At 44.8% G+C, this 26,140-nt stretch overlaps 2 protein-coding genes across 6 annotated transcripts in view; one reads left to right on the top strand and one right to left on the bottom strand.

Annotated features, from left to right (window-relative positions):
- The first annotated feature begins 1,462 nt into the window (after positions 1–1,462).
- On the top strand, positions 1,463–10,570 carry LOC147169148 (B-cell receptor CD22-like). Of its 5 annotated transcripts, none has more exons than XM_086083932.1 (9): positions 1,463–1,976; positions 3,793–4,158; positions 4,864–5,067; positions 5,177–5,527; positions 6,589–6,825; positions 6,952–7,218; positions 8,854–8,941; positions 9,027–9,072; positions 10,077–10,570. In XM_086083932.1, exons 2-9 carry the CDS (start codon positions 3,939–3,941, stop codon positions 10,152–10,154), a joined length of 1,491 nt encoding a protein of 496 aa, XP_085940058.1. In that variant the 5' UTR covers positions 1,463–1,976; positions 3,793–3,938; the 3' UTR covers positions 10,155–10,570. The 5 variants fall into 5 exon arrangements, with proteins under 5 accessions (XP_085940058.1, XP_085940061.1, XP_085940059.1 ...); XM_086083935.1 differs by having other exon boundaries at positions 1,463–2,048; positions 5,177–5,366; positions 10,080–10,570; XM_086083933.1 differs by having other exon boundaries at positions 1,463–2,048; positions 5,177–5,366.
- Positions 7,796–26,140, bottom strand: part of LOC147169147 (rho-related GTP-binding protein RhoU) — a 28,789-nt gene continuing 10,444 nt past the window's right edge. The window contains exons 4-8 of the mRNA XM_086083936.1: positions 15,497–15,558; positions 14,833–15,090; positions 13,413–13,471; positions 13,285–13,314; positions 7,796–12,690 (exon numbers count right to left, since the gene is read on the bottom strand). Of these exons, the coding sequence (XP_085940062.1) occupies positions 12,175–12,690; positions 13,285–13,314; positions 13,413–13,471; positions 14,833–15,090; positions 15,497–15,509 (876 nt within the window). The 5' untranslated portion in view covers positions 15,510–15,558 and the 3' untranslated portion in view covers positions 7,796–12,174. The remainder of the gene's footprint in view (positions 12,691–13,284; positions 13,315–13,412; positions 13,472–14,832; positions 15,091–15,496; positions 15,559–26,140) is intronic.

The following is a 26,140-nucleotide window of genomic DNA, read 5'->3' as shown; positions in this document are numbered from 1 at the left end:
AACCCACGCGCAAAATAACTCCCGGACCAATTACCGCATATCTTTCCACTACATTAATCTTGTACTCGTTAAACCAGCCTGCAAATGCCATTCTATCAGATTTTCTAGTTCATTTGTCAACGTTTGTTTTCTCCAACCATCTCACTAAAATAACCGCTAACGCTACTATAAAACTGTAATATCCATTATTTCTATATATTTTAAGCACACGTAAACTGTGCTATTAGTAGGGAGGTACTTTTGTCCAATCACATTCCTCGGATCCCCCCTGCCCTCTCCGCCCCTCCCCTCACGTAAACATCACTTCTGTTAGCAAAATGTTGTTGTTTGCGATCACATTTTTGTGTTCGTGGGGTTTAAGTGCTTGTGTGTTGTTTTTTTGTTTTTGTATTTAGTTTCGTTTTTTTATTTATTTGCGTTTGCCATTTTTGTTTTTTTGATTAGTTTTTTGTTTAGTTTGTGATTTTATTTTGTTTTTGGGATTTTTTTTATTTGCTGTTTTATTTGTTTTGTATTTTTTTTTGTTTTTGTATTTAGTTTCGTTTTTTTTTTTTTTTTTGCCATTTTTGTTTAGTTTTTGTTTTTTTGGGTTTGCAGTTGTTTTGTTTATTTGCTGTTGTTTCATTTGTGTTTTTTATTTGGTTAGTTTTTTTGGGTTTGCAGTTGTTTTGTTTTGTTTGTTTGTGATTTTATTTTGTTTGCTGTTGTTTCATTTGTGTTTTTGTGTATTTTATTTGGGTTGCACGTTTTCGCTTTTGCTTTTTGCAACCCTTCGACGCATTTTGCAACCATAGACCAAGGATCAAAGTCTGACTGACAGGACATCCCGCACACATTGCTTATATACAAGAAAGACTTACCTTAACTTACCTTAGCAGCAGGCGGGGTAGCGAACCCACGCCAACGTGCTTCGTAGGCAAGTAACGGTACCACTCCGCCACCTGGATCCGGGAAGAGACAACGTGTTGGTGGCGATTTCTCCAGCCCCTCCTCTCCCCTTCGTCTTCGTCTCTTTTCCTCTTCGTCGACGGGATCCGACGATCTCTGCTTCGTCAATATTTTAAAGCAGATTTAATGCCTCGACTGTTAGTTTGTTTTTATGTCGGCCCATGGTGACGTTTCTCTTAATGCCTTGCTGAAAAGTGGTTGCTTTGGAAATCCGACAGCGTTGTCAGCGGTGCAAGAATGACTTTTGTCAATATTTTCATGTTTTTTATTCCAATAAAATGGCAGCATATGAATAATATACACACAGGCATATAAAAAGTCAAAACTGGCCAGAAAACATAAGATCATTTTGTAAACAGAGTAACGACACATCAAAGTTGAAGCTTGAAAATACAGCTCTGTTGTTAACAAACGGCGCCCCCGTGTGGTCGACAACTACAGTTATCTCTGCGAATGTTGACAAGTTACAACAAACTTTATAACCTTTATAACCTATGTGAGCACACAGCAGCGATCACTCGGCGTACATTCATCTCGCCTCTTCTTGCATGCCTTGACAAATGCACGCAACCACACTGGTAAAAAAAATTAAAAAACAAAAAAATAAATGACGGGAAAAACAAAACTGCAAAACGCTGACGTTCTTTGAAGGAAAACAAACGGCGATGGCATTACCGGAAAAGGCGGGGCGTTGCGTTATGAGATGTTCCCGGAAATACGTCACGGCTATCTGTCACACATGATTAGCAGTTAATAGACGAACTATTTCATTGATTATGAATTATATCATAAATATGAGGAAATATTTTTCTGTTCAAATGAGCTATTTTACAAACACGTTGGAATTGTTTCTCTTTTTAGCCCCACTCATCTACAAATGACTTAATAAAAAAAAAAAATCATACAAGACGTCCACCGTTGAGGCTTTTGGTGTGAAAGTGTGTTCAAGGGAACGAGGAAGAAGATCTGCGTTTCCTGACAACTTGACATCTCGTCGCCACGACTGATTGACATCCACCGCAAAGCTGGTAAGAGGCGAGCAGCAAGCATGAATTGGACCGCAAAGACGAGGTTTTTGGTTTTGCTCTTTGCCATCCCAGGTACGACTCGTCCACATTTGCACGCAATGGTTTTCTACTTTGGCTTTAGTTTTGTACGCGGGATCGACCAATTATCGGCCGGGCCAATTATCTGCGCCGATATTCGACATTTTGACAAAGATCGGCATCGGCCATTTTGAAGAATCATATGGCCGATAATTTTAACTTTAGGGAACAAATTATTTACATTTTCCGAATTGCTGCTGACCTTGTGAACTCTCTAAAACCAAAATAATTAAGAATTTAATATCTTCAGATATTTTGAAATGTTGAACTTTATTATGAACAATATAGGGAGCTATTTACTCAAAAATTGTATTTAACTTTTGAAGACTGAACTTTTTGTTTTAAACTCCAATATTTTACGAACCTCAAATATTGTTCAATAAACATTTCCTCATTTATGTATTTTTTAATTAAGAGCTGGAGTTTGTATTTTTTCCAATTTTGATGCCAATCTTTCCCCTTGAATATCGGCTCCAAATATGTTTTTTCTTCTTCATCCTTGACTACTAATTATCGGTATCGGCCCTGAAAACCCCCCATAGCGGTCTATCTGTATTTTGTGCAACTTTCTGGATCTGCTCTCGGAACGGAGACGCTGAACGCGTCCCATGACGTTTCCTTGAGGGTTTCTGATTTCCGATCTTCTGTCATACAGAAAGAAAAGAAGTGAACGAAGTGAGCAACTTCCAATGTCAGCTCTGAAGTTTGTTTTCTTCGACTTTGTTCACGTCGTGAAAGACTGAACTGGCTTAAGGTGACAAAAGCCGTCTAAAGTTCCGTTCGCTGTCTCCTTCAATATTGCATAAGTGAATTCCAACAATGGTTTTTGGCAACCCAAGTAGACATTCGCTCTTTATTTATTTAATTATTATTATTATTATTTTGTGGAAGTCTGAAAACGTCGTTTGCCACCAAGATATTCCTTTTGCCTTTGATTCATCGCAAATTTGATATCTGTTCTAAATGTACAATAAAATATTTTTTTCTACGTTTTCATACTTGTTAACATAAAAGTGGCAAAATGTCAAACTCATAGAAATATGGCTCCATCTTTTTTTCATTGATAGTATTTCATAATAATTGATCAAATTGAGTTAAAATTAAAAAGATGTAGCGTACTGTAAAAAAAGGAGCGTGATATTGGTTTGTGTTGGCCATTTTTTTGCCACTAGATGGCATAATTGCATTTCTAAGACAAAGACACCTCAGTGCATTTTTCTTTTCATATTAAGAGCTGTCTCATCTTTAACATGAACCAACTTGTGAAATTCCGCACATTTTTTAAATTGTCAAATACAATTTGACCCCAGTCTCCACAAATATATGCATTCTTTTTTTTTTACTGCAAAATGTTGACACTGACTCCCCAACTTGACCTCCGCTGTCACTTCCTGCTCTTTCTAACATCCGTTCGCTGATCGCAATCGCGAGCGGCGCCGCCACAGAGACATATCGCAATCCGATGGCGCAAAACGCGGCAAATGTGATTCACGTTGCGTCATCTCACTTGTCATCCCGTCATGAGTCGTTTGGTCAGGTGAGCGGCAAGTGGCTATGCTAAAATGCTATTCGCCGGTCACACCTTTAAAACCCTCAGCCGCCGTAGACGTAAAAAGAGCGACTTCACATCTCAAATTTGGGAATTGAACAAGTCCAGTTGCCTCCATTCCACCTTAACGGGTCGCCGTGACCTGGCAATCGACGCGGTCTGTTGTGATGTTGTGCTGATGTGTTCCAGTGGTCCGGGGTCCGGAGGGCAGACCCTGGGGAGGCAAATACCCTTGGCTTAAGGTTTGCGCCCTGACGGGAGCAACGGTGGACCTCCGCTGCTCCTTCACGTACCCGCCAACAATAAACGGCCAGGAGGCGCGTGTTGAGACCACAATGTGGTTCACCAAAGACCGCCGCCGTCAGCCCGAAGACCTGAGGTCGGACCCTCGGTACGCCGGCCGCCTGCACCACGACTGCCACGGAGACTGGTGCAGTTTGTCAATCGGAGAGCTGAGAGAATCGGACTCAGCCGTGTACAAGTTCCGATTCGTAATCAATGGACTCAGCGGAGGAAGTTACACCGTCGCGCCCGGAGTCGATCTCGCCGTCACCGGTACCGATTGTCATTCAAACCGCGGACGTTCAGCGTATGTTGTCGAGAGACCCCACTTTGGCGTACAATACCGATGTGAATATACGACTGGTTAGCCGCTAGCCCACACGCGCCCGTGCGAGCCGTTGAAGTCGCAGGGCGGCCATCTTGCTCCTCCCATCCCGTGAGCAGACTGCTGTATAAATGATACGGTATACGTACAGATGAGACATACACAGCTCGTAGGCAGTTGGTATAAAGCCGGGGGGGCGGGGGGGGGGGGGGGTCACTATTTTCTAACAAGTTAAAGAAAAGAAAAAAATTACAAGTAGACAGAATGTGCTGCTTTGAAGACCTCCGTTTTTTTTCCTTTTTAATCGCTCAGTTCCTTAGACCCCAAAATTAGATTTGGCAGAGGCATTTTTTGTTGTTATAATTCTTTAACAAAAAAAAAATATATATATACAAGTTTCCTCTTGTTTATGCTTAACAAATTGAAAACATGATCAATCATGCACGTCTCAAATGTTCTCGGCATACCGAGAAACGTTTCCTCGGGAGGAGCAACATGGCGGCCTCAAAAGTCTTGGCCTGCCGGCTGCGCAGTCGCATATTTAGATCACGTGGCGTACAATCGCCATACGCGAACGTCACGCAATATCGAATGCGGCAAAGTGTTTTCATGAAACATTCCCGCCAGATGTGTTTCTTCTCTCACAAATCCAGATCTCAGTGTTCAGCGGCCTCATGAAAAATCGTTAAGCTGCGTCAGCAAATGCAGTCCGGGGCCGTCCACGTCGTACATCTGGTACGAGAACGAACAGGAAATCCCGGACGAGAACTCCAAAGTCTACGCACCAACGTCTTACTCGAAAAACAGTTACTCGTGCGCAATAAAAGGACACCAGCAGCTTGCGTCTCCTCCCGTGTGTGAGTGCGCGAGGCGTGAAAGCGCCGAGCTACATGCTAACGCCAATGCTAACGCCAATGCTAACGCCAATGCTAACGCCAATGCTAACGGCCCTTTCCAATCTTTCAGGTGTGTCCCGCTCTTGCAACAAAGTGCATTATGACGCCAGGAGCATCTGCGCCCTCAAAGGCGCGCCAGTGGACATTCATTGCACGTACGGCAGCTACGATGAAATCAAGTCCAAGTTCTGGTTCAGCCCGGACCTTAAGCACTTGTGGGCCAACGCCTCGGTGCCTCGGGACCTTCGGCTGGAAGAGCGGTACGGCGCTCGTGTCGAGTTCCCCCTCGGCGCCGACGGACGTTCCACTCTGAGAATCCGAAACGTGGCGGAGAGCGATTCCGCCGAGTATCGCTTCAAGTTCGCCGCGCGAGATTTCGAATGGATGAATAGTTTGCCCGGAACTCGTTTGACAGTCACAGGTACAAAAACGCCGAGAGACGGTAATTGCCAAAGTCGACTCCGGTTGGCGTCAAAGGATGAAGACAAACGCAGTTCCGATTTCATCTGCTCTTTGCTGTTCATGTTGACAAGAATGTGTTCTATGCAGCCACAATAGTCTAAATGTGGTCGTCGAAGTTCATAATGCGTTAGTGGAATGTGAGTTATGCAGCAAAAATCCAGCAGAATCAAATGACGGGGGCGGCCATTTTGTTATTTGCTGTTGAGTGAAAATGACAATCGCAGTTGATCAGGTAACAACCAATCACAGTTCAGCTTCAGAAAACAGGTGAGCTGTGATTGGTCGTTGCCTGAGCAAAATGTGATGTCATCTGCAGTCGACAACAAGTGGCAAAATGGCCGCCCCCTGAGATGGATAACAACGGCTACATTTTGATGCATAACCCATATTTCAAAAATAATTACTCGTTTACCGCCAAAAAGGTTGAATGACGTTTACTACGTTTTTTTTTCTCGCAGTGGAAGTTGTTGTCAATGGACAACCACTAACTATGGCCAGCAGATGGCAGCATTGTATCTCTTTTCAATGTTCTGCCAATTGCAGTGAAACATGGCGGCTCTTAGGAAATAGAAGGTTTTCGAGGATGACATAAAAATGAGCAAAAGCCTTTGAGCGTCACTCAACAAAAATATACGCGTCAAAGTCAGTGTTGTGCGGAAAATGTCATCTTTTCACCAAAAAAGCATGTTTTTTCCTCATCTTTTCCATTTTCGCTCAATGTCACTCCAACGACCTATTTTCAAAATGGTGATTACTAAAGAACGGAAATAAGGTAGAAACATCCTTTTTTTTTCTCTAATGAAAGAATGGAACGCGATCTTTCAGTCTAGTTTACCGACAGAAGTCAAAATTGAGGTCCGCTGCGTGTCACAAAGTCCAGTTTTGGTGCCAAAGTTCAAATGAAAATCGAAAACAAGTGCATCGTGACAAGCCGAAGGTTTTTGACTAGTCAATCCCCAGACTTGAACCCTATGTCGCACGAATTTCCTGCACCAACCCGTCTACCGCCTTTGCCCGCAGCTGCGCAGGTGCGCGTGAACGGCGTCAAAGTGGACGACCGGCAGACGGTCGCTCAGTTCTCGTGCCACAGCAGCTGCAGACCGCCGGCGGGTTTGTCTTTCTGCTTGGCGCTGAACGGATGCCCCGTGGCCCCCTGCTCGCCTTTCCCCGGGACCGAACGGCAGATCGCGTTAAAGCCGGGAGACTACGTCACCTGCGACGTCGAAGGACATCCGCTCAGCAGCTCTCCTCGCTTGTGTGAGTTGCACATCGATAAGCAGAATCGGGAGGATTCCGTCATACAAAGTCAAAATAATAATAATAATAAAATGGGGTTGAATATATTGTGATTGGTCACCTTGACGCTCTCGCCTCGTCGTCCAGATTCTCTGAGAGCCCCGTCGGTGTCGCTGAGCGATCCCGGGGACATCCTGGAGGGCGATCCGCTGATCGTGAACTGCAGCAGCGACGGCCCTTCGGCCAATCACCGCTGGTACAAAAAGAACGAACCCTCGCGGCGCCAATTCGTGAGAAACGGACCGCAGCTGGTCTTCGGCGCCATCCGGTCTTCAGACTCAGCCCAGTATTTCTGTACTGTGGAGAACAAGCTGGGGAAGAAGACGTCGGAACCTGTTACGATTTATGTCAAATGTGAGTACAGTCGGACCGTTACCGACATACGTTTTCTTTTCTTTTTTTTTGTTACACGTTGTCACTTTTTGGGGTCGTGTGCAAAAATGTGACCATACAAGTGCGCTTATCAGTTTGCATCTTCCCTTCAGCGTGGAGTGTTCGGGTCAAACACTCCAGAGTTTCCTGGGGGCGGGTCAAGGGTGGCGCGGTGGAGGGTGACGTCACGCTCACCCCCCCCCCCCCCCCCCGCGGACATTTAATGTTCGCGTACGACACACCTGGGATGGAAACTGGGAAAGAAAAAAAAAACAAGAGGCTGGCTTTGAGCACTGCCCAAACTTCAGCTTAGACTCCAAGAAAAATACAACAACAACAAAAACGAACGAATATTTTATTCGAGCGCACGTCCTCTCACGCGCCCCATGCACGAGCTTGACAGAGGCTGCATTACACTTTAAGCCAGAGGGTGGCAGCCACGAGTAAAAAAAAAAAAAAAAAACGTGGCAAACACAAAAACACCTCGAAATATTATTGTCTTTTTAGTGTAATCGGTTAAATATAGGTTTGACGTGATTTGCAAATCATTTTATTCTGTTTTTATTTATGTTTAACACAACGGAGCAATTGTCTTCTTCTGATCATATGGATAACAGCTTTGACATGCGAGACATTCAAACAAGGCGAACATTGTTGTGAAAATATGAACAAATATGAAAAAGAGGAGACAAACCTTTTGCTCTCGCCGGTTATGGAAAATTGTTTGATGATTTCAAGTCATCTGAAACACTGATTTCTTCTTCTTCTTCTTCTCGCACGCTAAAAAGGGTTGACACACGTTCCATGAAGAATATTTATTATTTGAAATGTTACATTTATTCAAACAAATGTTCCTATAATTACAGGACACAGCAATGAAACAAATAAATAAATAATGAAATCAAATTGGTTTGAGATTCAATTTGGTCGTTACGGTGGTGGGACAAGAGAAAAATGGCATTTTAGGATGTTTCGCCAGACTGAGTTTGTCATTTTAAAACTATTGTCAAGCATTAAAAAAAAGTATTTTTTAAAGTTTTTGGATTTAGTCTCAGGACAAGTAAAAAAAAAAAAAAAAATTGTATGTGGATTATTTAAAATTTGATGGCTGGGACATAAATTCAATATAATTCCTCCAATTATCAAATTGTATCTCCAATCAAATTGTAACTCCAATTATTCGAGTCGTTCCACTTTCAACCCTTTCAGCGTATTGATAAGCACATCGGATCGTCGTTTGTGGCGAGACGCACATTTACCGCCAATAAAATTCAACAGAATGTAAAGATTTAGTCGGTGCATCATGATAAATTCATTGCAGCTCCTTCTGGTCCGTGGCCATCAGGGGGCAGTCACGCATATATACAAAGAAGAGTTTCACAACTACAAAAGGTGACTCAGTAAGATGAGGCAGTTTTTTTGCAGCGAATGAATATATGCCTGCCCTGTGATGATACTTTTTTGCTTCCAAAATATTAAAAGGACTTTCATTTGTAATGTCGATTTATATTCACCATTTTTGGCTCCTTGGGAAAAGTCCACCCCACAGCCCTAAATCCCTACTTTTTGTTCGGAGCAGTGTGTGTGACTCGACTGCCATTTTTTTGCAATTTGTAGCAAGATCAGCAACAATCCCAAACATCATCAGGTTGAGTGTGACGATTGTGTTCCTGATCCTGGTGGTCTTCCTGGCTGTCTGCATGAGGTACAACACGTCACAAATCTTGACTTTTGCTCCTCGAAGCGAGCGTCTTGCTCACTCTTCTCATCTTCATCTTGTCTGTGTGCAGGAAAATGACGTCACGGTCTCCCTCCCTCATAAGGCAACCAAGCGAGGTGACACTTTTTCTTGGTCTGTTTGCAAGACTTGAATCCAGAATTTATGTCTTTGGCTTTATATTTATAACAAGCCATTCGAATGTTTTAAGCAATTAATGGCACAATTTTCTATAATTAATCGCGGTGAATCACATTGTTCTTTCTGCTTCTACTTCTTCCTCCAAAGGCTGTAACTGATATTTACGAAAATGTGGCTGCAGGTTTGAGGCCACAGCAGCAAGTCAATAAAAGCGAGTGAACTGATTTATATACATACACACACATTTGCGAGCAATTGTGGATAAGAGCCGCTGCAGCTGCCGGCAAGGTTATTATAATTTTCATTTTAGTTCATTTTTTAGTTTTCTTTTTTAAATTGAGTTGGTTTAAATACATTTTTAGGGTGATTCTGTTAGTTGTTTAAAAAAGAATAGTTTTAGTTATTTATATAAATACTTAGTTTCCGTATTAGTTTTCGTTTGAAAAAAAGAATGTATTACTTGTGACAATATTTAATCAAATGAAAGAAGTAACTCATTTCTTACCTAGCGTTGCATTTCGATTGAGTTAAATGAAAAAGCAGGCGAGCCGAGCCATTGGAGGCAAAAATCAAGCAGGCAAAATCGTCGCCTCGGAGCGACGTCATCCGAATGTGATTTTCTATTGGCTGCTGCTCGATGACGTCACTTCGGTGTGACACACTTTCAAACGACCTTATTCCGGTGAAAAACACTTCAAATCACATTCAAAATCATTACCAAAAAGACTAAAACTAACATTTTCGCTATAATTATAGTTAGTTTTAGTTCGTTTTGTAAACATAAAATGTAGTATGAGTTAGTTTTTGTTTTTTTTAAAGCCTTTTCGTTTTTATTTTATTTTGTTAACGAAATAGTTTTTTGAATGGTAGTTTTTTTCGTTCTTTTTTCGTAAACTAAAATAGCCTTGATACGGACGCAGACATTTTGCGAGCCATTGTGGCGAGAGCTGCTGCAGCTCCTGATGTTTTCATGTCTCCTCAGCAGCGCCACCATGAGGACTATGAGAACATCTACGCTTCAGTGCCGACAGACAAACCTCAACAAGAGGACACGCTGTGACTTCGCCAAATCAAACTTGCCACCAATCGGTGTACTTGTTTGAGCGCAGTATTACATTTGGTTTTCATTCCAGTGACATCACAGCAATCTGATTGGACGTCCTGTAAATGTTGTGATTGTCTGGTGAGGCGGTGACATCGGCGTTTTTCTCTCAATGTTCATCTTTGGAAGTACCAAAGCCAAAATGGCATTTTGGTCATCTAAGAACCATTTTTTTTCATAAATCAAAAAATATTTGTTATTGTTTTTTTTTACCATTGTGCTTTTATTTTTATATGTGTTTTGTTGTTTCACTAATTATGTTGTCTTTTCGTGTATCTTGTATGAGCTCATTGCACTAATCCGCTACTTCCTGAACTCAATACCACTCCTTCATTTCCTGTCTCTCATGATTGGATAAACTGATTAATCCAGGTGTGCTTGGCCATTGTCGTCATGGTTACTGAGGTCAGGCACACCTGGATTAATAAATGTGTCCAATTATGAAAGACAGGAAATTAAGGCGTGGTGCTGAGTTCAGGAAGTAGCGGATTTGTGCCAAGAGCCCATTGGGATTTGATCTCTTTTTTTCTTTTTACTTAATCTTGTTTCTAATCCTTTTTTTTTTCTTTTTTTTACAAATTATGGATTGACACTTTTTGCTCTTTACCTGAATGGATTATGCATTTACAAATAAACTTGCCTTGCCTACCAAAGTTCACAGATAAGGAGGTCCAGTTTGAAAATTACAAAAATCCAATGTGGAGGTAAAAGGCCCACAATAAAAATGGAGGTCAAGGTTGAGTCTCAAAGTCAATATGGAGGTCTGATTTTGGTATGAAAGTCATGATGATGGAAATCCAGTCGTAAAATGTGGACGTCCAGTTTGGAGAGTGAAAATGGAGGTTGATCTGGACTTTGGAGCTGAAGTCGTTGTGGCGGCTCTTGTGGGTCCAACTGTTCCCGCCGTTCTTTCTTAACGAGATCTGCGGCGACAAAGCGGACCGCCCGCCGCGCCGGTGACACGCGCTGACACACCAACAGTGTCGCTTTCCGCGTTGCCGGCATGAAGACAGGACGAAGGAGCGATCAGGCGCCATATGGCGGCGTAATCTGGCCCAGGTGGTCCCGTCGGCTCCAATTAGACTCTCGGAGCTCATCCCCGGATGACGTTTAGTCGGTCGCCCGCTGGTGAGCTGAACTTCCTTAACATGACAGCCTCTGACAACTTCTGGGGTTCATGACCCTCAAGTGCATTCCAGAGCAAACATTTGACACCTTCAACAATCAGCCAATCACAAGCCAGAAGAAAATCATCCGCGGGAAAAGACAGAATAAGTGTCAGACTTGTTTCTGTAGCGTCGGTATTTCACGGAGATTGTTTTTGAGAACCAGGACTTGAGACAGGGAACCCAATTGAGCTGCTTTTCCACCATCAAGCCCGGGATCGTTGAGAGTTCTTGAGTTCTCGGTTGAAAAAGTTCCGCAGGGAATTTATAATTGTGTTTCCACAGCGTCTTAGAATTCAAATCAATCTGATGTCATACTTTATGACTTTGATGAGCCCAGCCGATGTAAGTCGCGAGTCGAAATACGACATTCAAGTTATGAAGCAAAATCCAGCCGTATTTATCCATCTCGGGGGGGGGGGGGGGGGGGGCGGCCATTTTGCCAACTGCTGTCGAGTGACGATGACATCACAGTTGCTCAGGGCTCAAGTAACAACCAATCAAAGAACATATTATTGTGAATAATTTTTAGGGTGGTTGACGTCCCCCTTTAAGTCCTGATTCTCAAAAACAATCTCTGTGAAATACCAAAGCGATAAGAAAAAAGAATGACACTTATGACAAATGTTGTGAGGTCACGGTCGCCTTCCCCTTTTAACGCGTGTCCTTGAAAACGACTTTTCCCAGTTGTACGCCTCGAGAGCGAACGTGTCGTTTCCACGTTCTATTCAACATGCAAGCTCCGCCTTTGCTCGACCGCGGGACGCGTCTCAAGTCGCAGGACTCTTCCGACAGTCGACCTCTTGACCCGATCACGCGGTCAGCTGATCGCAATTCTGTTCCCCCACCAGACATCGGATCTTCCTCCACCAAGCCTCCGAGAGGTTCTTGATCTTGTCGGGGGTCTTCCTCTTGAGGGTCAGTCCGCGTCTATCGTCGCCCGCGCCAAGATGGCCACCGCAGCCATCTTGCGTCCGCTGGATGCTCGCCAAGATGGCCGCATCAAAGGCCTCCTTCAGGTTCTTCTGCGTCAGCGCCGAGCACTCGGCGAAGCCGGCGGCGCCGAGCTGCCGCGCCAGCTGCCGGCCCTCCTCCGAGCCCACCGGACGCTCCTGGTTGCGGGCCAGTCGGATCAGCACTTGGACGTCTTCGCGCAGGTCCAGCTGGGTGCCCACCAGGACGAGCGGCGCGCCGGGACAGTGCCGGCGGATCTCGGGCACCCAGCGCCGGCTCAGGTTGCGGAAGGAAGCGGGTCGGACCACGCTGTAGCACAGCAGGAAGGCGTCGGCGTTTCGGTAGCAGAGCGGGCGGAGCCGCTCCAGCTCGTCCTGAGGAGGAACAAACTGGATCAGGATCAGTTTGTTTACGACGCAGTCGCGGCCGTCTACCGCGTCTCGGGTTTGAACGGCTGAAAGTCGATGCAAGGATGCGTAACGAGCCGGCAGCGGCAGGTTCGAGGCAAAATGGCCGACTCGTTCTTGAGACCTTTTTTGTGGATACGAAGTGAAAGGAAAAGAAGAAGACAAGTCTCCCCAATTTCCTGCTTCTCAGTAAAACTGCCTCCATATATATATTTATATTTATAATATTACATATTAGAGTTTCCTGTTTCATGGCGAGTCATCAAAATTCCCCGCCATGGTTCGCTCATACGCGATGATGCAAATGTTGTCGTAGACATGCTTCCAATTTGTGCAATTTCGAGTAAAAATGGCAAACTTTGTCTTTCCCAGCAGAGCTTCTTGAAATATTTTTGTCCGTCCACTCGTGATAGATAAATCGACCAAATACATTTTGTTAAGTGAAAATGGCTCCAGGGGACGATTTATTTATTTTTTTAATCTAAAACAAAAGTCGGGGGAGCTTAAAGCAACTCAGTAAACTACTCACTGGCACTGCTACGACAAATAACGCTTACTTACGTTGATAGCTCCATCCCCAACTCCCCATTCCTAGCATGGCGACGCAAACATGGAGGACGGGAAAAGTGACATTGTAACCGCAAGTCGTCGGGTGAGAAAGCGCGCGTATTGAGCGTACGCGCGTTTACCTGTCCTGCCGTGTCGCACAGCTGGAGTCGGACCGGCATCCCGTCCACCACCACCAAGGCTGAGGAGACAGCAGAAATGCTCGCTCAGGCAAGCTGGAAGCTAGGCTATCTCGGGCTTAGCTAGCTCAGGCTAGGCTAATTCACTAGCTCGTAAAAACATGATAAAATGCTGTTTATCTCCATTAGTAAGAGCAGGAGGTGAATTGAGATTCTTACTGTACAAGAAAGAGTGTTTATGTTGTAGTTTTAGGACGTTTGTGGGGGGTCATAAATCAATCTGGTTAATAATGAGTGTGATCCCTCAAACTGATTAATCAAAATATCAAGACGTTATTAATGGAAGTCATACATTTATATTTATGATAATCAGGGTCAGTATGGTTAATAATGAATAAATGAATCGGATTATTATGGGGATCATAAATCAATCTGGTTAATAATGGAGGTCTTAAATGAATGTAATTAATAAGGTGGGGCATAAAGCAATATAGTTGATAACAGTTTTAAATCAATCTGGGGGATAAAAAATTAAGATGTTTATTAATGGGGTCATAAATTAATATGGACATAATGAGGGTCATACACTTATCTGATTATTATGAGGTCAAAAACAAATCTGGCCAATAATTGGGGATAAAAATCAAGATGTTAGTAATGGGGGGAGGGGGTGTCAAAAATTTATATGGCTGATAACGTGGTTATAAATCCATATGGCTAACAATGGGGGGTCATGAATCAGTATGGTTAATAATGGGGGTCATAAATGAATCTGGTTAATAATAGCAGTGATCAAGCTATCTGGTTAATAATAGGGGGTATTAAATACATCTAATTAACAAGGCGGAGCATAAAGCCATATGCCTGGATTGGCTGGAAACCAGTTCAGGGTGTGCCCCGCGTACTGCCCGAAGCCAGCTGGGATAGGCTCCAGCACTCTGCGACACTTGTGAGGAATAAGCGGTTCGGAAAATGGATGGATGGATAAAGCAATATGGTCTGAAGGTGCTATATACTGTAAATAAAGATGACTTGATTTAATAACATTCATAAATCTGGTTAAAAAAATAGGGGGTCATTATTAATGGGGGTCATAAATCCATATGGCTGATAATGGAGGTCATACATTTATATGACTATTATGGGGTAAAAAAATACATCTGCTGAAATTGGGGATAAAAATCAAAATGTTATTAATGGGGGATCACAAATGTATATGGCTGATATTGTGGTCATAAATCATAGGGGGTCATGAATCAATGTTTCTAATGGAGTCATGGGGGCCATAAACTTTTTTGCATTAGTTAATTCGTGTGTTTCTTTCTATATTGATAAATCATCTGACTCGATGGGTTGTAGGGCTTTACAGGTCAGAAAAATGACAACTCGCATCCCCAAAGCACCCGTGGGCACCAGCTCGTACCTGTAAAGTTGTCAAAGGCAGTCGGCACGTATCTGGCGGGATACCCGTTGGTGGTGTAGCTGATGACCAGGCTGCTCTTGCCCACAGCGCCGTCTCCCACCAGGACGCAGTTGACGCGGCGCTCCGGCGCGGGGCCCGATCGCCGCCGCCTCACGCCAAAGTGCAGCGGAAAGTGGCGGCGGCACGGCGGGGATGGCGGGGGCACCGGCAGCGACACGCGGCGAGCCCTGAGACCGCTCACGTCCCCGGCTAGCATTGCTGGAGAACGAGAAGGAAAAGAAAAGCGATGACGAGGAGCCGGCAGTGTCAGAATGTGAGCATCCTGCACGCGCGCACTCCACAAAGTGTGTGCGCGTTCAGCTTTCTCCAGATTGGCCTTCTGCTGTGCGCGTGAACCCGCGCTAAGGAGCTTATGCAGGGTGGACGCGCGCTTAGCAAAGCATTGCAAAGTCAAACAAACATGCTTCTACTATATCTATAAAAGCTTATAAGTTGAAATATCCTCGGGGTGTGTAAACTTATGAGTGCACTGTATGGTGAGAAAAGGTCTTAAAGCCCAGAAAAATTCTGTGGCAATTATTTTGACATTATCAGAGGTTGAAGTTGACATGAGTGGAGATGAGCACGTGAATTTGGGTGACGAATCTTCATTTCGGTGGTTTACCTTTTTTGTACATTTACAGTTGTGCTTAAGTTTCCAGGTCCAGTTTCAACATCAACGTTGCCCTTAAATAGAGAAATAAATACAAAATCAATATACATGAATGTTAAAATACAGATTGTGCCAAAAAGAGATGTCTTCGGGCGTCCGTTGTTTTAAAAAAATAAATTCATGAAAATGTCCGGTTGGCATTGGGTGCGACTGGTACCACAATTTCAAGGCTGGGCCAAGTGTCCTCTATTTTTGGGGAAATGGGAATATGGCCACCCTATTATGTAAATACAAAAAAAAGAGTTGTAAGGAAAGGTGGCAAATCCAGGTTCAGAAAGTAAAAACCCTGCCACCGTTTGGTTTTAGCCGCTGATGCTAGCTAGCTAGCTCTCTAAAAGGTAAACAAGCACCATGGGAGCTAGCTAGCTAGCATCAGCGGCTAAAACCAAACGGTGGCAGGGTTTTTTTACGTTCTGGACCTGAATTTGCTGAATTAAGGTGAAATGTAAATGTGATCAACTGTACTTTTGGCATAGCTACCACTAGAGGGAGCCAGCGCACCACTACCAGTAAAACACTTTCAAAATTCAGGAGTGTACAACAATTGATTTTGTAAAACTCTTAGCTTTACAGATGATGTTAATTATTTAAATATCAACTGTAGAAATATAAACACACTACAGTTTATCTACACACTAGAAATTTTGATCTGTACAGCAAATTGATTGCTACAGAACTGATATCAACTAAATAGACATCAACGACTATCGTTTTTTTCCAGTATAGATAAACTACTTCTCGATAACTGATATTTGTAAAGTTTCTATCGCCTATATTGATCAACTGTATCGGCATCTATCAATTGATATCTTTGACTTCCAGTGCAGGTATAAATCATGTAACAGTTAATCATATAATATATGACTTTTTGTGGATATCTACTATACAATCAAGTGATTTATGACTTGATTGTATAGTAGATATCCACAAAACAAAAGTGCATCGATGGAGTTGTTTCTGCGTGCGTGTGCACACTTCAGTCAACATGTCAATCAAAAGTGAAGCCGGACTAGCAATCACGTGGCGCCCTCTTGCGGACAACACGCGTCAATCCAACTATTTCAACTGATGGGGAACTCAGTTGGGAGAGCTGATAGTAGAACCAAGGTCCAGAAAAAAAAGAGATTGGCTTGAGCCACACGCGCTTCTACTCAACTGGCAGCATGCGTTATTCCTAAATATTATATTTAATTCCTAAAAAGTATATTTCACATTTTTCCCATGCGGGTGTAACAATATTTGCCACCTTTGGAGGCTGTCGCATAATTCCTAGCGGGGACATCCATTGACATAATGCATTACCTTATACTTAACCATCACAATTGATTGCCTAACCCGAACCCTTAGCCTAACCCCAACCATTACCCAATTCAAACCTAAACTCTAAAACCAAATTGTGACCCTTTAAAAAGAGGTCTTGAGTTGCGAGGGCCAAAAATGTCCTCATTCTGTTGGTTAAAAACTCATGTTGGTCCTCACAATGTAGTATGTACAGGCACACACACACACACACTTGCAATCTGACACACACACACACACAATGACTCTCACTTATTTATTCACTCACACTCTCTCAGACACACAAACATAAACACACGTCTGCATTCTCACAACACACACGTGAAAACCACAAGACATGCAAACACTCTCTCATTCACATAAAGAGACACACACACACGCGCGCATTATCGCTCGCTTTCACGCACACAAAATCCCAAACATGAACATCACTGACGCAGGCAGTTGCCATGCTCGCCATGCACGCGCGTCCTCCCCTCATCTGATCAAATCTCATCGCAATCTGCGCGGAGCAGGCAAATACATGAACTCCATTTTAGAGATTACACACACGCGCGCGCACACGCGCGCACACACACCCTCCTTTCCTCTTCCCCTCACGTCTCTTTTTGATGGGATCAGCTGAGAGACGCTTCCCTCGGGCTCCCTGGGGGGGGGGGGGGGGGGGGGGGGGGCGGCGGCGGTGGGCCTCCATAGTTATGGCCCCGCGGCCATCTGTCCGCGTGCGTATTGACGCAACCTCCAGAAGGCCGCAACATGTGCGCATTTAAATGGAGAGCGCAACTTTCCCAGGACACGCCGGCCTGACCCCGCCAGCCGCCGTACCCCCGCACCAGCCAGCCAGCCCGTCCCCGAGTCCCGCCTTCGCCCCCCCCCCCCCCCCTCCGTCACACGACCATGAGCGCCACCCCCACCTCCCCCCTGTCGGACTCCGCCCACCTGCTCCTCCCTGCGGGCATCGTGATGGATCTCCACCTTGCATCGGGGTCGGATGCTGGCTTTGGAGTTTTACAGGTCCAAAAGCACAAAAGCACAAAAAACAATCCAGAAATCGCTACGGTGGCTTCCAGTAAGTCAACAAGAACAGTCCGGTCCCAAGTCCAGGCAGAAAATTCTAGTGCCAGAGAGAAAAATGCAAAATTCTAAAACTAAAAAAAAATTCTAGCCTTAGAGAAAACTCTAGTCCTGAGCAAAAACTCTAGCCTGACTGAAAATTCAAGTGCTAAGAGAGCTTTCAAGTCCAGAGAGAACATTCTAGCAAAAAGAAAAGTTTGAGTCCTGAGATACATTTTTGGTCCTGAGCAGGAATTCTGGTCCGGATGGAAAATTCTAGTCCAGAGAGAACATTGTAGTCCAGAAGGAAAGTAAACAAATTTGCGGTCCTGAGAGAAAATTCCAGTCCTGAGTTGCATTGCAAGTCTTTGAGAAAACTCGAGTTGAGAGCAATTCTTGTCCTGAGAAACTTTTATTCCCGAGATAAATCCAATCCAGAGAGAAAAATGTAGCCCTGAAGGAAAATTCTAAACCTGAGATCAATTTCTATCTCTGAAAAAAAATTCTAGTCCTGAGAAAAAAATTCTCCTCCAAAAAGAGAGAATTCTCGTCCCAAGGGTCGGCCGTAGTCTTCGTAGTCTTCGGGGAAGGTTGCAAGCGCACAATAACTCGCACATCCAGAAAAGTACTAGAATCGAAAAAGAAGATGCAAGTCCGAAAAGAGATTCCAGAGCAGAAAGTAGATTCGAGTCCTGACAGACGTAAAAAAGTCCTCTGAGATGGTCTTCGTAATTTAGTGAAGAATCCAAGCCAGAGAGAAAGTTCTTGTCCTGAGACAGGGGACGAGTGATGTGAGTTAAGGTGTGAGTCTCTCGAGAAGGACCTAGTCCTGAGAGATGTTCCAAGTTAAAGTCCCGGTTCTAGTCCCGAGATAAAGTACCAGTCCCAAGAGAGGGTTCTTGTGTAAAGGGAAGGGTTTCGTTTAGAAAGAAAGTTCTTGTCCAAGTGAAGGTTTTCCCCTGAGAGTCGATTCCAGACCAGAGTGAAGATTTTAGTCCCGATAGAAGGACATAGTCTTCAGAGATGGTCCCAGTACTTAGAGAGGATTCTGGGCAAGAGAGGAGGTTCTAGTCTTTAGACAAGGGACTCGTCCGCAGCGAATGGTGTCAGTGTCAGAAGAAGGACCGAATTCTGGGAGACGTTTCTCTTCCCAGGTTAATGTTTTAGTTCCGGGTTCTAGTCCAAGTGAAGGTTTTCATTCCCAGACAAAGTATTAGTCCCAAGACAGCGTTCTTTTCTAGATGGTACGAGTCCCCATGCAGAGGTTCTAGTTTAGAGAGACATTAGAGATTCTAGGCCAGCGTGAAGGTACTCGTCTCGAAGGAAGGTATTCGTCCCAAGGGAAGGTTCGAGTCTGAGACGACATGCTGGTTATTTTTAATTGTTTGATTTCCTTTTCCATTTTTTGTGCTTGAATCCCGTCGCTTATGATTAGCGTTCCCGAATGCGCTCAAGATTTTGCTTGTGTATAAATGGCGCAATTAAAAAATGATTGTGTGTGTGTGTGTGTGTGTGTTGGAGGCGGGGGTTCCGAGGGGGTCTAACAGGATCGGTCTTGTGTCTTGGGACAACAATGGCAGCAGCATCAGGGTCTGTGTGTGGGGGGGGGGGGGGGGGGGGGGGGCGCACACTTTTGCTTTGTGGCTCGGTCAACAGGCGTGTGCCACGGGTGTCGTCTCGCCCCCCCCCCCCCCCCCCAAGCCCACGCCTGCTGTCCGAGCCACCATGAGAATGTGAACACCCGCCCCCTCCTTTTGGACCCGCCCCCTTTCATGAAAGGCGTGCTGCTTCTTATCAAAGATTGACAAGCCATCGTTACAATCATCATTAAGACGGCGGCACAATGGAGGGTGCGAGGGGGAAGCACAGACAACGCTGCTTGGTGCGTGTGTTTTGGTGGGGGGGGGGGGGGGGGAATAAATACATTTTCAAAAACGCCAATTGCGGTTTTGCTTGGGCTGATGAATTAGACTGATTTGAAAATGACCGTTTTTTTAACAGTCAAGAGATCATAATTTGTAATTTAATGTGATAACGTCATTATTTTTCATAAACAAATTTTTTATATCTTTAAAAAACTAATTTTTCCACCAAGATGACGTCACCTGTGCTGAGGAAACGGGTAACGACCAATCACGGCTCAGTTTGCTGGCCAAACCCAGAAAAACAGGTGAGCCGTGATTGGTCGTTACCCGCTTCCTCATCACAGGTGACGTCGCCTTCAGTCGACAGCAAGTGGAATGTTTTCATTTTCAAGGTGCGAATTGAAAATGGCTCCACGAGTCAAATATTCCTTCAAAGTTGTTCTGCTGCGTATAATATTTGTGCTGCTTTTGTTTATGTTCGCCGCCGCCTCGTAGCTTTTTCATCACATCTGCATTTTGTATCCAATCTGTTTTTTCTGCTTAGTTTGAACCTCAGCTGATCGTATTTGTTGATGGATGACATGAATTATTGACAATACGTTTGTCTGATAACGCTTATTTTATGAAAAAACACAAACAAAAACAAAAACAATTTGGGACTTTTATTTTTCATTGACATTTTTAAAGAGCAGCTATTAGATTTTGTACGTCAAAAGTTACGCTTCTTAGCAACTGGTATGTTGTGGTCATATTTGGATATCTTGCGTTATGAACTGAAAGAAAATATTTATTTATTTTTTTCAACCAATTTTTCCGATTTTCATTTCAATTTTATTTGCGCGGCGAGCTCGCTTGTTTTGTTTAGCTAGCTAATTGTTAGCCTCATAACTTCAGCTTAAGATTTTAGATGCATGTGCCCCTAAATGATAAGATGTCCTATTGGAGAGACTGTAATAGTAAATAATAATAAAAATGAAATATTTCATGTGTTTTTATAATAAATGAAGAGCATGAAAACTTTGACCCACACAAAGTGCCTGCATGTTGAAATTGCTACCAAAGCTGTTGCTTGTGTGTCACAAAATTTTACTTCAGGACTTGCAAAATGCAAATGTTAATAGGGGGGTGCAATGGGGGGGGGGGGCGGGGGGGGGTCACAGTAACCCGGGCGGGGGGGGTCACAGTAACCCTCATTAGAGTTTGTCATTAGCAAAATTCTTCTTCCCAAAAAAGTGTTGCTTCATCAACTTCTTTTTTAATGCTGTGGAGCATTGTGATGGGGCTGAAAGTGGTGGGAGGAAGTGTGTGTGTATTGGGGGGGGGGGGCACTGGGGGGGGGCGGGGGGGTGTTGCGTGGCACATGACGCTGCAGCAGTGGCAGCTGGCGGCCCAGCTTGCAAGGGCCATCTCGTCACAATAGAGAGCCTTCCCCCGGGGGCCAGTGATTTAGGACAGGGCTCTCTGGATCTGGATGGACTGGCCCCCGGAGAGACCGGCACCCTCCCCCCCCCCCACCCACCCCCGAGGCTCCTTCCTCTCAGCCCCCTACCCTCTTCCCACCGTGGATAAGCTCTCTCCAGGGACGAGGAGCATTCCTGAGGTGTAGCGCGCTAAGGCGGGCTGGACACAATGGGGCGGGGGCGGCGGTGGTGGAGGGGGGGCGGGGCCGGGGCCGGGTGGGACAACAGGTGCGTGTGGATCCTCTGTCTCGCAGTGGCAGCTGAGAGATAGGAACGGGGGGCTATTATGGCGCCATTAAGCACCGCTGCCCCAGCGATGGGCTGTCGAACCTCTTCTTCTGGAACAAAAAGGCGGCTTTTCATGTGTAACCTGGTCTTCCGACGACCCCCCCCCCCCCCTTCCCGGCCTTTCTTTCATCCACATGGTCCAAGGAGCACCTGCCGCCCCCGATCGGCCTTGGGGCCTCCAATCGGGATCCCGACGGCCACTTATCCCCAGTGGCGGAGTTTTTGGTCGCCGGGCCTCACGATCACGTTGCAATTAACAACAAAAAAAGAAACAACTGAAATCATATCACAGAAAAGTTTTTAACGCTCTTCGGAGGTCGTTTTTGTACGCCGCCGTATTAGGGCCACGTATAAAAAAAAATGTCAGGGGTGGTAAAACTCCGAAAATAAAACTCGCAAATTTGCCACAAGTTTTTTTTTCTTTTCCCGGGGGCCAGTGATTAAGGGCGGGGCAGAAAAATACTCGGACATTTGCAAATTCGCGAGAGAAAAAATAACTCGTAAATTTGCCACCTTATAAACTCGCAAATGTATGAGTTTTTTTTTTTTTTATAAAGTCACATTTACGAGTTTTTATTTCACTTTAGTGAGACAAAAACTCTTAAATTTGTGACTTTATAAATAAAAAAAAACATTTGTGAGTTTATAAGGTTTAGAAATGAATTATCGTCGCGTGCGAAATGGCCGTTCGTCCCGATGAACGATCGATCGAGCGACATGCACAACAGCAAATGTCCGATCCCGCCCCGATGAGGCGAGAGAGACGTCGTAACGTTCATCTTCCGTGAACGAACCTCTCGCGACATTTCATGAGAATTGCGAGATCTCGCCAGACGGGACGCGAGAAGAATCAGAAGAAACGTTCTTCATTAGAAACGCCGATGAGGCGAAATTGTACTTTATCAATATAGTAGAATTATTGCTAATGAGCTTGTTCACCTGTGGGATGTTCCAAACAGGTGTTTGATGAGCATTCCTCAACTTTCTCAGCCTTTTTTTTTTTTTTTTTTACATGTTGCAGCCATCAAATTCTTAGTGATTATTTACTAAAAAACAATCAAGTTGATCAATTTGAACAATGAATATTAGGGCTGGGTATCAATTGTAATTTCTAATCTTTTGAGGACAAAATCAGCACATCAACAGAAGTCCAGAAGTGTTGAAGACAATGATTTCATGTGTTGCTCTATTCTATAAATACTTCAATACACACACATTGAGTCATTCCCAATTCCAAATAATGGAAAGCTGATGACACCTCTGGACGCCCGCCCGCCTCATGGTTGCTCAACTTGGCCCCGCCCACTCCACCACATCTAAAATGAGCAGTGGTACAGCAGATTGTTTGGGGAAGCCACTCAATATCCCACCATATCCCGCAGCCCCCCCCCCCCCCCCCCCACACACAGAGGGCCCGTCCTATCCTGGGGGGATAGGCCGTATTTGGTTACCGCAACTCCTCCATTGTGGCCCCGCCAGGCTCCCATGGAGGCTTGAAAGGCTGGTTTTTTTTGTTTTGTTTTTAGTGGGAGGGGGGGGGGGGGCAGGTGTGTACATCTGTTCGAGTCAAGGCAGATGCTCGCGGTTAGGATAGAGACGGAGAGTCAACACAGACGAGGAGGGCGGAACTTCCTCAATTGACGCCGGCGTCCTCCGATTGAGCCCAAATGGTTTCCTTCACGTACGATTCGCATCCACTTCACCAAAACTGTCGATTTCACAAAAAACATTTTACGGAAGCTTTATTATTTTTTTTTTTTTACATAATTCATTCCATGAAATCCATTTTTCAAAGTCTATTTTACAAAAGTCTATTTTACAAAAGTCTATTTTACAAAAATCTATTTTACGAAACCCATTTTACAAAGTCTATTTTACAAAAGTCTATTTTACAAAAATCTATTTTACGAAACCCATTTTACAAAGTCTATTTTACAAAAATCTATTTTACGAAACCCATTTTACAAAGTTTATTATTGCATGAAATCCATTTGAAAATAAATCTGTTTTGTAAAATCCATTTTACGAACATAAAACAAAATTAATCTTCGGTCAAGTTGTCATCTGCCGACGTCTAAAGAAGTTGTGAGTCTATTTTTGATGAAGTTGCTGTTGTTTGACTTTCACGAAGGAATCAAAATGACAGATATCTGTTTTCAAATGCCAGAAGTAAAGCAATAAAAAAAAATGCAAGTAAAAGTAAAAAGTAGTTATCTGAAAAAATACACTTCAGTATAATTGTGGACTGACCAAAAAGCATCTCCCGCATTCCCGCGCTACAATGACGTCACATCAAGAGGTTTTGCTAAAAATAATAATTGTGTATGTAGTTGGAGCTTGCTTGGCACGCTTTCCTAAACATCGGCTCGCGAGTGGCCTCGCACAGACCACGCCCCCCCCGCCCCCCCTCCTTTTTATTACCACCGCGGTATAATGCTTTCTGCGACACCGAACTTTCTTCATGAATATTCACATGCGGAGCAAGACGTGGTGGTCCACTGACACGCAAGAACCGGGCCGCGTGGAAAAGAACAAAAAAAAAAAGGAAGGCCGAAGCGTCCTGTCAGCTCGCGCGCATGCGCATTATTAGGAAGCGTGACATCGATTGTCAAACATCAGCAGCGCGTCATAAAGCACGCGCGTTATTGATAATCCTCCTCCCTTCTCCCGTATGATCGATATCGTGTGATGGGCGCCGTGTTTACGTTCCCACGAGTGACCATGTGGTGTCTCCTCTTCGGGGATAGCCCCCCCCCCCCCACCCAGCCCTTCCCACCCCCTCGCCATATGGCCCCTGAGGGCCCATACCGTTACAGCTCCTTAACATGCTTGCAGTCGCGGCAGAACCGCGCCGGACATTGGAGCGTAGAGAGACGAGATTGAGTCAGGGGGCTGCGGTAGGGGGGCATAAACGTAGTGGGGGGGGGGGGGGCTGCAGTGGCAGATGGCGTGCATGGGTCGGTCCGCGTCTTAAGGCGTGTCGACGTGGTCCTTCACTGAACACCCACAAGTGCTGTTTAGCCGGCATCCCCGCTCAACACTTTCACACACATAATCACGCGCACGAATTTACACGCGCACTAACTTACTCTCGCACCCTCAAAAAACAAACTTTCTTAGTACAGTCGTTATCACGCATACAAGAGCTTGGAGAGGAACCGGAAGTATAGAAGAGCGCCAATATGGAGCGTTTTTGCCTAGCCACGACCCGGATGAGGACGCGCCAACGTGACGTCACCACCAACAAACAAACAAACAAACAAGGGGCGTTGGGGCTGACGTCACAAGGGACGCTCACACCGCACCGGCAGGGACTCAATAACACTCCCCCCCCTCCCGCACCCACGCGCACGCGCCAGATGTGTGCATGCGCGTGCTGTGTGAGGGGGGGTGCACGTGTGTGTTAAGGGATGGGTGGCTGTTGGAGGGGGGGGGGGGGGGGTTAGGGGGGGCGCCTGCCTGGGCCAAGCGCGCGCATGCTGTTGTTGAGAGAAGAGCAGGTGCGAGCTGAATTAGCATACAGCTGAGGGGGAGGGGGGTTAGGGTCCAAGTAGGGGACGGGTGTGTAGGGTGGGGGGGGGGGGGCGTCTCCTCCTTGGCTTGCGCACACACAATGGTGCAAAGTCCCCCTCATGTTGGCCACGCGAGCCTCACACACACACGCACGCACGCACGCACGCACACGCACACACATGTTGGTTGCAAGCAGGCGTTCGTTTCGCTCCCAACTTCGCCAAGGATTGGAATGTTTTACATCAAATAGGAGGAAGATGAGGAGGAGGGAGAGGAAGATGAGGGGATGAAAACAATTAGGCAAGCTCGCGTTTTGTGTGCCAAGCGTGTGCGCGATGCGGACGCGAGCTTCCCTGTTGAGGCAATAAAACTTCTTTGGGGAAGTTTGAAGGCAACAAAAGGAAACCAAAACAGCGAGTTCCGTGTCAGCCCGTTCAGGTTTTGGAAGTTCTCATCAAGTCCACGAAGACAAAAACGAAACAAAAAAAGTTTTGCATGTGGAAATATTTCGTCTAAAAATCGTCGCAAAGTCGATAAGTCAGCAAAATGAAAAAAAAGAGAAGTTTGGCAGATCTCGCCACAAAACTCCATAAACTTAAGAATAAAAAAAGTTGTGATTATGATTTTACGTCTGTTATCATGCAGCCATGTTGTTGTTGAAAAGTTTGAAGGCTACAAAAGGAAACCAAAAAGGGGACAACTATACTTTGGAAGTTTGAAAGATCTCATCAACGACACAAACTCCTGAAAAGTTACAAAAAGTTCGTTCCATAACTTTCATCGCGCAGTCCTGCTGTTCCCGGAGAAGAAGAAGAAATTAGAATTTGGAAGATCTTACAACACGAAGTCCAATCCAAAAAAGTTCCGTGTTTTAAAATCTTGTTTTGGGACATCTTTCATCATGCAGCCATTTTGTTGCTGGAGTCGGACGAGGAGAACTTTAAGGCCACAAAGAAGAAAAAAAATCATAGCTCGCTGTTTAAGAAGTTCATAAAATAACATCAATAATTGTTCCCCCTCAACATCCATTTTCATTTTCATCATGTAAACATGAGGCAGAAAAGAACTCCAAGTTTGAAAGTTATAAAAGGAAAAAAAAAACATGCGTCAACTATTTG

This window comes from Leptonotus elevatus, chromosome 8 (assembly GCF_054856555.1).
Source record: "Leptonotus elevatus isolate MCC_2025b chromosome 8, RoL_Lele_1.0, whole genome shotgun sequence".
Classification (NCBI taxonomy): domain Eukaryota; kingdom Metazoa; phylum Chordata; class Actinopteri; order Syngnathiformes; family Syngnathidae; genus Leptonotus; species Leptonotus elevatus.
Note: the sequence above shows the minus strand (reverse complement) of the source record. Positions and strands in the feature narration are given on the sequence as shown.

Excerpts from the sequence above, each read along its gene's own strand:
- LOC147169148 (XM_086083930.1), top strand. The coding sequence starts at position 1,997 with ATGAATTGGACCGCAAAGACGAGGTTTTTGGTTTTGCTCTTTGCCATC. Across the intron at positions 5,068-5,176 it reads GCTTGCGTCTCCTCCCGTGT|GTGTGTCCCGCTCTTGCAAC; the intron begins GTGAGTGCGCGA and ends CCAATCTTTCAG. Across the intron at positions 8,942-9,026 it reads TTCCTGGCTGTCTGCATGAG|GAAAATGACGTCACGGTCTC; the intron begins GTACAACACGTC and ends GTCTGTGTGCAG.